This window comes from Gekko japonicus, unplaced genomic scaffold (assembly GCF_001447785.1).
Source record: "Gekko japonicus isolate JY-2015 unplaced genomic scaffold, Gekko_japonicus_V1.1 scaffold437, whole genome shotgun sequence".
In the NCBI taxonomy this organism is placed as follows: Eukaryota; Metazoa; Chordata; class Lepidosauria; order Squamata; family Gekkonidae; genus Gekko; species Gekko japonicus.
The window spans coordinates 178,775-189,591 of record NW_015160223.1 but is presented as its reverse complement, the minus strand read 5'-3'; the positions used below and the strand labels follow the sequence as shown (position 1 = coordinate 189,591).

The following is a 10,817-nucleotide window of genomic DNA, read 5'->3' as shown; positions in this document are numbered from 1 at the left end:
TGCCAAAGAAAAGGCGGGGGGGGGGGAGCAGACCAACTTTGAACAAAGCCAGTCTTACTGGGAAGGGGCATGAAGCAATTGCTAGGGTCATCAGATTCCAGAGGACAGACTGTTTTGTCTTCGTGGGTCTGGTGTGATTTGACCATTTGTTTCAGATACAAAAACCTTTTCCCCCTGTTTTTCCCCCAAGGCCTTTACTATTATAAATTTTCCAATTAAAAAAATGGAAATTTTGCAGACTACTGGAGAAAATGCCTATAATATATTTTCTCTTTTAGAATGAGTGAAACGTTTTTAAGACAAGGCGGGCATGCTGTAGACATACATAGCTTTTAAATCCAAAATGTGTTTCTGCACCAAAAAGGATACCTAAATTTCACGAGGGGAGCAAGCAGGGCTTTCACTGCTTCTCAGCAGTGCCTTCTATTGTCCTTTTGATCTGACTCTTCCCTTGTGATTGACCTCTTCACTGTTCCCTCAAACCACTCTGATGCACAACTAACTGGAATAAAGGTGCATGCGCTAAGATAGCATAGGGCTATCTTGCAGTTTTCACTCAATTTTGGGTATATTTGCAATTTTGCTGGTAAAAACACTAAGGTGTTTATAACTTTAAACTGTAACTTTAAACTTCTATAACTTCTATAAATATGGTTTTTTTGCTTGTAAAAAAAGGAGAAACCTATGAAATATCAAAGTAACCATTAGAGGGAGCAAAACACGTTCAGAAAAAACAAGCCCTAATGCAGTAGGGGCACACAATTGATGAAATAACACATGCAGATATACTCTATGTGATATATTGCAATTTCATATGCTAAGTAAGTTATAAATTACATGTTGTTAAAGCAGTAAAATTAGGTTTGATAGGACAGTAAGCATTGCATGGATTCCATCCCCCCCCTCCATTTCTGTGTTGTTTTTTTCCAGAAAAGCCCCAGGAAAAAAAGTTTCCACATAGCTTCAAAATTTTCTGGAGATTTTATATTTCTAGTTATGCATAGTAAGCATTGCATGGGTTTCACTTTCCACCCAAACTTCTGTGTTTCCCTCCCAGAAAACCCCCAGGGGAAAAAGTTTCCTCGTGGCTTCAAAATTTTCTGGAGATTTTATATTTCTAGTTATGCAGCAGCCTGAAATGTTGTTAGAATTTCCCAGGTGAAGAAATTGGTACAGCCTTCATTTGTTGAATGGAATCTGACATATGGTAATACATAAATTGACACTGAAAGGGACCTTTAATTTGTAAGGGCTAACATGTAAATGGAACAACACGTAGGGTGATACTTAATATTTAAAACGATGCAAATAGTCACCACATAAGATCATGTAGGTTTCTGATGTGTGATGGTTCTTCTTACAGACAATTCTACAACATTTCTCCAGGCTGATGAAGAGAAGATAAACATAGAGGGGATAAGCATCACATTAACCTGTTTGTATGATATAACATACAGGTTTGAAGGAAAAAAAAACTGGTGCCAGAGAAGTTCATGAATACCTTGTGATATTTTAGGAGACATGGAGAGAGTAAACAGAAGAGGAATATTTAAGGTGACCATACAGCAACTAGCAGAAGATTATTCAGGAACGTATTGGTGTGGAACAGATAGACCCGAGCAAGGGAACCTTTACCTTTACCCTTTTAACCTGTTTGTATGATATAACATACAGGTTTGAAGAAGAAAAAAAACTGGTGCCGGAGAAGTTCATTAATAACTTGTGATATTTTAGGAGACATGGAGAGAGTAAAGTGGAATTATAAAGGAAGATTGTTACTCAGTGATAACAGAAGAGGACCCCAGGATTTTTTTTTTTAAGTCAACAAAGAATCTTCTGTTATAACCACTGCTGCTCATATGTCAGCCCCTAGGAAAACAGGAAAACACATCCCGTGGCAGTATTCCTGGCTAAGATTAGTTCTCTCGAAACTTTCTACCGTCTCAACACCTTTTCCACATTTAGTTATCTGCAGAGGAACCCCCATGCATTTGGAGACAGGTCTGAGCTGTAAAAGAAGGTGCTTTACAGCTTTTTTTAAAAAATGTGGATTTAAAAATTAAGGATGCACAGATACGTGGATTTTATTTTTTCAAGGGAAGGCAGCTAAACTGAGGTGTGGTGGGGAGACAGATGGGTGAACCAGCATTTGATTCACTGGAATGTAGATTCATCATGAAATTTTCTAAGGTAGGGAAAAGCCAGGCAGGTAAGGGGGGGGACCTTCAATTATTCATGTCTTCACCCTAAATGTGTACCTGGAACATTCCCTGAGGCTGCACATTACAGGTAAGATCAGCATTATTAGATACGCTGTTTAGGGGAGCTAGTTTCTTATTGTTCATCCTATTCAGTATTGCTCCAAAGGGAGAATTCAACAGGAAATGGCTGAATTAGCATTCATCAAGAAGTCCAGCTCTATCTATCTAACAGGGATCTGGCATTTCTTACTCACCGTACATGCTAAATTCTTAGCACATCTTACTCTTTTACAGGTGACAGCTAGTTCAGATATACCTCTATACTTTTTGAATTGGATCTGCTTATCATGGACCACCCTGCATATGACGCATTTTATGTTAATCCTACTTTGCATATCTATCTACAACCAGAAGTGCTCTTTGTTCAATCTGAGTGGCGTGATTACTCTTTAGAGTGGACATTTTTTTAAACTGGTCTCTCTCCTACCCCTTCTGTTGTCTGCTCCTTTGATTAAGAATATATCTGCCTAAAGAAGGAACACACAACTGATGAAGTGAGTTCTGATTCATGAAAGCTTATGCTGGAATACAGTTTGTTAGATTTTTTAAGGTGCCACTGGACTCCTGTATCATTGAGAAACATTGACTAAACTTCTGAAGAAGGCCCAAAACAGTTCAGTGGCACCTTTAAGACCAAGTTTTTATTCAGATACAAGCTCTCCCTCCTCTGCGAGGACAGATCTGCATGTCCCCCCCCCCAATAGCTAGCAATCCAAAACAGTCCAGTGAAGCCTGAGCGGTGAGTGTTGCCTTCTGACACACTTCCGGTGATGTCAGGGGGTGTGGCATATGCAAATAAGTTATGCTAATGAGTTATGCTAATGAGCTCCTGCACCTCTTTTTCTACAAAATGACCCCTGCTCTTGAGAATTCAAGCCCCACCTCAGCCGGCTGGGAAAACATACAGCTCCAGCTGCAAGTGTTGACACCGGCCAAAATGGGTTTCACAAAGGCCATCTGCAGGCCATTTCTGTCAGGCATCATTTTGGGTCCTGTATATCACCACCAATGCTTGCTTAAAGGGGTGGACCCAAGTCATCAGAGGACACTATTTCATTGCCATCAGGTCTGGAGGAGGGTGCAGGTGGCAACTCCTGATATAAATAAACTGCCAGGGGAGAAAACAGGAGTTTTTTTGTTTGTTTGTGCTACAGATTTGGAGAATACAAGTTGGACTGGTAGTTGTCTGCTGAAAGTGATTTTTTTTTTTAATGTGACACATACCATCTGAAGTTCTCAGTGTTGTTTATTTGGGACAGCTGAATTTCATGCACAGAAGGATAAACAAGAACTGTTCAGAAACTGGAAAAAGAAACTTCTGTATCAATCCTATATATTTCAACATGAAAACAATTTATGTGAGTTTGGTAATATTTTTGAAGGTAGATCTTACAGTTTCCTTGGATTATTGAACTAACAGTATTTAGTTACAAAATTTGAGTCCAGTAGCACTTTAAAGACAGACACTCACAAAAACTTATACTCTGAGAAATGTTTTGTTAAGTCTTAACTGCTTGTTGATGTTCAACAGTAGCCACCCCACAAAAGTCACCATGGGGTGCGGTAAGACGGCATGCTAGGAGCGGTTTAAATTGCTCCGGCTCTGATGCGGTCTTTTTTAACCTGGAGAATTGCGATCACACTCACCTCCTTGCTCCGGATCGCTGTGCTGTTGTTTTTCTCTCTCTCTGTTTGGGCATGCACACAGGCAGCCATCTGTGGAAGTAAATGTTTCGTGCATGCACAGAACAGCGTTTTCCTCTTCAAACGGACTGCTGTAACGCTTCCCTTTAAACTTTAAAGGAACACTTCCCTTTAAACATTTACCACCGAAAATGGCCTCTGTGAGATCCCGAATTCGTCTAAAGGCTAAAACTAGGCACCATTTAAACATTGCTTTTAATAACCCTGTGGCGGATCTCTGCCTATGCGCACACCGCGAACGCTTTTTTAAAAATGGTGGGCGAAAAGCAGAAGCCTCAGGCAGCTTTTGAGCGGGGAGGGGGTTTAATTTGGAAGTGGCTTGACACTGGAGGAGCGATCACACAGGGGAAAAATGCGGCTGGAACCGGAGAATCAGGAAAACACCACTTGGGGACATGTTGTATTGATTGTTTTAGATGAGTTGTTTTATTGTATGTTGCTGTACGCCGCCCTGAGCCGCTTCGGCGGGAGGGCGGGATAAAAATCAAATAAATAAATAAATAAATAAATATCAAAATACTCTGGGTTAAAGCAGTTTTGAGTCAGAAAGTGACAGCTGGGGGCGGGAGACAGATGTTGACCGTGTGATCACGCAGATAAAATCTGCCTCTGAGGCGGACCGAACGCAGACTAAATGGCCTATCTGAACGCACCCATGGTGTAGTCATTAGAGTTTAAGAATAGGACCCTGAATCCCCATTCTGCCCTGTAAACTGACAGGGTGATCTTGGACCAATTACACATTCTCAATCTAATGTACCTCAGAGGCAGGGCCAAGATTGACCATTAAGATCACATGGTTTTATGCCAATAAAGGTATTGTATTTGTTGTTTTGTAAGAGCACATGGATGCATCCTGAAGGGGTGATAGCCTCCCCCTCTACCTGGGCCAGCTAGCCCTCAAACAGAAGGGCTGAGAAGGAGAAGGAGAAGAAGGAAAAAAAAAAAGAAATTGGATCTATACCCTGCCCTTCACCCCCCAAAGGTGTCTCAGAGCGGCTTACAAACTCCTCCCCACAACAGACACCCTGTGAGGTAGGTGGGGCTGAGAGAGCTCTGACAGAAACTGCTCTTTTTCAAGAACAGCTGTGCCAGAACTATGGCTTGCCCAAGGTCATCCAGCAGGTGCAAGTGGAGGAGTGGAGAATCAAACCTGGTTCTCCCAGATTACAGTCCGCGCACTTAACCACTACACCAAACTGAGCCTGACCTATCCAAGCCCTGAACAAGGCGGGAGAGGTGGTGTCCAGTCAGCCAGGGGAGGCGGAGCCCAGCGAGGCAGAGGGCAGTGCTCAGCCAACCCCTGTGTGAGATGAGCCAGAGGGTGGTGCCCAGCTCAGCCCCACTGAGCCCCACCCAAGGTGAGAGAGGCACCCAGACAGCCTGGCCAAGGTGAGGGAGGCAGTGCCCGGCCTGCGCAAGACAGGGTAGGCAACACCTGACTCGCCTGAGGTGAGGAAAGCAGCATCTAGCCAGTTGCTTTAACAGGCCGCCTCTTCCTCTTTCCTTCCATCCCTCTCTGGTAGGGAGGAGCAGGGTCAGACAGACTGCCTCTTAGTCTCCCTTCCATCCTTTGGGGTGGGGCAAGGGTGGGCTGAGGAAGGGGCCCTTTTCCAGGGTTTTTGACTGCCCTTCCACCTATGCTTACAATTTCTTCCTGGGGATAAAATGGAGGAGACTAGAATGAAATAGGTGCTTTGAGTCCCCATTGTGGAAAAAGGCGGGCTATAAATCATGCAAATAAATAATATATATATATCGCTGAAGGTGGAGGGGCAGATAAATGTGGGTGGGAAAGAGAGAAGGAAGCAGAGAAGGTTGAGGATATGGAGGCTGTCAGGTGGAGAGAAAGAAGAAATAGTGGGGGAAGACGAGAGTCTGTCATCATGAGACAGGGAAAATGGGTCCCCTTTGCAAGTTCTTTCAGTTTTCCCACTATGCAACTGGGCCTGCCCTGGCAACTAGCACTGCACAACTGGGCCATAGCTTTACTGGGTAGAGAATGCTGAGATGCGGAGCAAAAAAACTGAAGATGGGAGAAGATAAAGGTTGGGTGGTTGGTGGATGGGAAGGAGAGGAGGCAGGAGAGGGAAAGAAGCTGGGAGGGCTTTCAAGGAAGGAAATAGTGGGGGAAAGGGAAATCTGTCCCACAAGTCCTTGCGGGTTCCAGCTTGTCTCTTTTAGGAGTCAAGGGCTCATGGCCTTTGGCTGTTAGCCCACAGCCTTGATGGACTTACTCAGCAGACACTAACCCAGGATATTTTATGTACTACCTTTTGTTTTTAGTTTGTTCTTTATACTGTGGTTTGTTTATATTATTTAAATTGCGATGTATTTTTTGTAAGGAGAGAAAAGCTAGATAAAAATGCATACCATAAATGATTGGGATTTTGAGCAGTAAGTCATGGAGTTAACTACAGGAAGCAACCCTGGACTTGGTCTTGAGTAGTTACACCAAAAGTCTCATATTACCATAATTTCAGAAGAGGAAATACCTAAAAATTGAGGGGATTAGTTAAAAGGAAGCTCAAAAGGAGAGTACAGAGGGTCAAGTCCCTTCATAATGATTACAAACTGTGTGTTTAATAATCTAGATGAGGCCAGCATGGAGTTAACAAGCAAAGTCAAAACCACCATAGAAGGTAACATTCCATCTTTAAAAAGTGGAAGTCTTGTTTAAATGAGAAAAACAAGCAGGAACACAAATTCTGGCAAAACAAATGTATGATGATTTTAAAGTGATTTTTTTTTAAAGAATAAGATGGCATATTGTTAAAAAAATTAGGACAAGCAATAAGCATTTATTTACATAGAGTCAGGAAACCAGCTATGGAGGCAATGGAGTACACTTACAGTTGTCACCTCCCTATAGGAAAAAAAGTGTTCTCAGGCGTTATCAGAAAAAGTAAACTGGGGCGTGGGGGGGGGGGGGGAGGAATGGCTGCTTGTGGGGACCTCAGGTAGGGAAATTGTGGGGAGACCTGTCAGGTGGAAGCCCTGTTGCTACTATGCTATATCAGCAGCTTAAAACAGCTGGCCTGCCAATTAGGCAAGGTGCCAGAGGCACTAGAAGAGACTTGCCAGTCACAAGCATTGACCCTGAGCGGCTCCTCCCAGTTGCATAGCACAGTGGGTGCTGGTACTACTACTGGGGCCTGCCTCCCTCTGCCACTTCCCATAAAGGAGGAAGGAGGGATGGAAGAGCAGGCAGCTGTCAGCTCTGTTGCCACTGGCCTCTGTACCCATGTGCATTATGGGGTAGAGGCAGCACCTTGCCAGCCCAAGTCTGTGGGCACTCAGGCTGTGGTGGCTTACCCAGCCTGCCTCCCCCCCCACACCCCAAGAGGGAAGAAGAGACGGCTGCTGCCAGCTCTACTGCTGCTGGGTTCTGCACCCCCCACCTTGTGAGGGAGTGCAACATCTTGCTTATCTGGTGCACAACAGCCTGGACCTTGGTGGCTATGTGCCCTTGAGCTGTGGCAAGGAGAGGCACACTACTCACAGCTGCCTTAGGGCACAAAAAGCCATTGGCCTGGCCTTGTAGCCACAGAAGCAATGAGGAAACAAGACAAGCTTGCCTCTATATGAAAACCATGTCTCCTCTCAGTTTTCTTTTGTTCAGGCTAAATATACCCAGTTCCTTCCACCTTTCCTCATTTGATTTGTTTTCCAGACCCCACCCTGACCATGTTTATTGCCCTCTTCTGTAGCTCATGGAACTGGATACTGTACTCCAAATGAGGTCTGATTAGCATGGTGTAGAGTGGAAGCACTATTTCTCATATCTTGGATATTTTCCCAAATATGCAGATTAAAGTTGCATTAGCCTTTTTTGTAGCCACTTACACCTGGCTCATTTTTAAGCCTGCAATAGACTGCAATCTGGAGATGCTTTTTGTCTGTACTATACTATGTAGCCATAAGGGCAGAAATTTACAGCCAGTTTGGTGTCGTGGTTAAATGCTCCAACTCTAATCTGGGAGAACCGAGTTTGATTCCCCCCTCCTCCACTGGCACCTCCTGGATGACCTTGGGCAAGCCATAGTTCTGTCAGAGCTGTTCTCAAAAGAGCAGTTTCTGTCAGAGCTCTCTCAGCCCCACCTACCTCACAGGGTGTCTGTTGTGGGGAGGGGAAGGGAAAGGAGTTTGTAAGCCACTCTGAGTGAAGGGTGGGGTATAAATCCAGTTTCATCTTCTTCTACATTCGTCTCTGTTGGATTTTGTTTGGTTAGTTTCAGTCCTGCTTCCTTCCCTAACAAGGTCATTTTGAATTTTATCTTTTCTTATGCAGTTGATATAGGGTCACCAACTTCTAGTTAGTGGCTGGAGGTCTCCTGGGATTACCATTTAGCTCCAGGCAACAGGGATCAGTCCATCTGGAGAAAATGGCTGCCTTGGAAGTTGAACTCTATGGCACTATACTCCACTGAGTTCCCTCCCCTCCCCCCAAGCCTGCACTCCTCAGGCTCCATCCTCAAAATCTCCAGGTATTTCCCAAGCTGGAGCTGGCAAACCTATAGAGGAAATAGATAACATAATGACCACATGGAACCTCAACATCCAGAGGCAATAAACCTCTGAATGACCGTGCTGGGGGCAACCACAGAAGGAAACTGACTTTGATGCTTGCTTGTAGACCTTTTAGGGGCACTCCATTGGCCTGTATATGAATTATTAATCTTCTTGCCTGGTCTAATGTTCTTTATGTAATCTTCACAGTTTGCAGTGCAAGTAATACAATTTAATTTCTGGTGGGTAGCCGTGTTGGTCTGAAGCAGCAGAATGAGTCCAGTGACACTTTTACAACCAACAAAGTTTTATTCTGGGTATAAGCTTTCAGTCAATTTCCTCAAGCTTTGGCTCAGCATTCTTAGCTCATGATCCTTCTACAACATGACATGCATAGTTTACTCTGTTTGCAAATTTGAGGCTTACAGAAAACTTGAAAGACACAGGCATAAGCAGGACTGGAAAAAATAAGCCATACGGGCTGCTGTAACACATCCCGATGCTACACAGGAGGATGGTTGGCTTGGAAACTCTCAGCATCCACTTTCTGGTGGCACCCAGTGCATATATAAAGTGCTGTCAAGTCACAGCCAACTTACGCTGACCCCTCAAGGGGCTTTTGATGAAGTGGTAATTTGCCACTGCCTGCTTCTGCATTGTTACTCTGGTCTTGCTCAATAGTCTCCCACCAAAGTACTAACCAGGGTGACCCTGTTTAGCTTCCAAAATCAGGCTAGTCTGGGCCATCCAGGTCAGAGGTACACACTAATCTTGCTCAATGCTCCAAAAGTGTCCACAGCTTCAACAGATCTGGGGACCCCTGCTATATTATGAAAGTTGTGGTGATACATGGATGCATCATCTTTTTAAAAAAGTATGCTAGGTTTCTTTAAAAGGTTGTTTTTTCATATGCAGAATTTATTCAGAACTTGTTTCCTTATTTAAAGCTTACATGAATTATTAACAGTTGTAGGACCTTAGTTTGTAACTCATTTTCCTACAAAGCAATTTTATTTTTCCTTTTGTTTTAGAAATTGGAACTGTAGTCCATGGGGCATTCTGCGCTGGGAGATCTTGATTATTCTCTTGGCTTCTCTATTATTCGTTGGATTAAGGGTGCATTATAACTGGTGAGTTTCCTTAAGCACTAAAGTGCTTAAATCCAGATACTTAGTGCTTTACAATGTTATTTCTTATGAGAAAGTTACTTCTATTTTTACAGTTGGAGGAATTTCCACCTATTGACGCAGTCAGTCCACCTACTGAACAGAGCTGGTATTTGTGGTCCTGTCCTCCAGATCCTCAGTTTCAGGGACATCACATTTCCCCAATATTCAATATATGTCTGTGTCAAGTTGAATCCAAACCTTGCGTTTTGACAACAGAAGGGTTCTGTTTTGGAAATAGCAAATAGGAAAAGGCAGTGATAGTATTTCTCCAGTAAGCCAGGCAATTGCAATTGGAGTATTATGGTGGAATGTGTACAAATGTGGAAGGTGGAAGGTGTACTAACCTTCTGGGCTGTGACCTGGTGTGACTAATTGGCTAGAACCTAGCTCTTCTTCCCACCCACCCCACAGCCTTCCACCACTGACTTTTGTTTAGTTCTCATTTTAATTTTTTGAGGGCTGAACACACCACTGCTGTGCAACTCCACTGTACTCTTTCCAGACCTAAGTGGCAAAGTATAGCAAAGCTTCTTTTCTTGGAAGTGAGGATCTAGGAGCTTTTTAAAATCCCCTTCAGTTTTCAAGGTTCTCCTAAAATTAAAACAAAAAAGCAAGTCAGTGGGGAAAGGTGAAATTAAAAAACCAAATGACTTACCTAATAAACTTCTTGTGAGGATCTGACAGAACTGAGACAAGGAGTATAATGTACTGGAATTATGGAGACACACCAACCAACATAATGGGGCAGGGAGTTTACTCACTATCATGTGCATGTTGGATTAGATATTCTAATCAACAGTAAACTTCAAACACAATCAACACAAATGCAAAACAACACTGAACCTTAACTCACCCAGCCACCACGCTCTTCAATATGGGCTCTCACTTGGGTATTTCCATTGATTAGCCCTGCAAGTAAAGCTGAGGTAGCCACAGGAGGAATTTTTTTTACAAGGTCCTTAAATAACCTCACAGAGACAGCCAGGAAAGCTCTTTCATACTCCAGACCAGGACTATGGCTACTCCATTCCTTGCTGAGAGACTCCACCATTTCTCCAAATTTCTCCACCTGTAAACACAGAGTAGTTTCTAAAACATGCAGTCTACTAGACAGAGGCATATAGATAATAGACAGTCATAATTAAGATACAGAAATAGCCTTGAAATATTGTCT

At 43.3% G+C, this 10,817-nt stretch overlaps 1 protein-coding gene across 1 annotated transcript in view; it reads right to left on the bottom strand.

Annotated features, from left to right (window-relative positions):
- Window positions 1–10,079: 10,079 nt before the first annotated feature.
- BCL2L15 (BCL2 like 15) overlaps window positions 10,080–10,817 on the bottom strand; it is a 10,508-nt gene continuing 9,770 nt past the window's right edge. The window contains exons 3-4 of the mRNA XM_015411394.1: window positions 10,497–10,712; window positions 10,080–10,234 (exon numbers count right to left, since the gene is read on the bottom strand). Of these exons, the coding sequence (XP_015266880.1) occupies window positions 10,217–10,234; window positions 10,497–10,712 (234 nt within the window). The 3' untranslated portion in view covers window positions 10,080–10,216. The remainder of the gene's footprint in view (window positions 10,235–10,496; window positions 10,713–10,817) is intronic.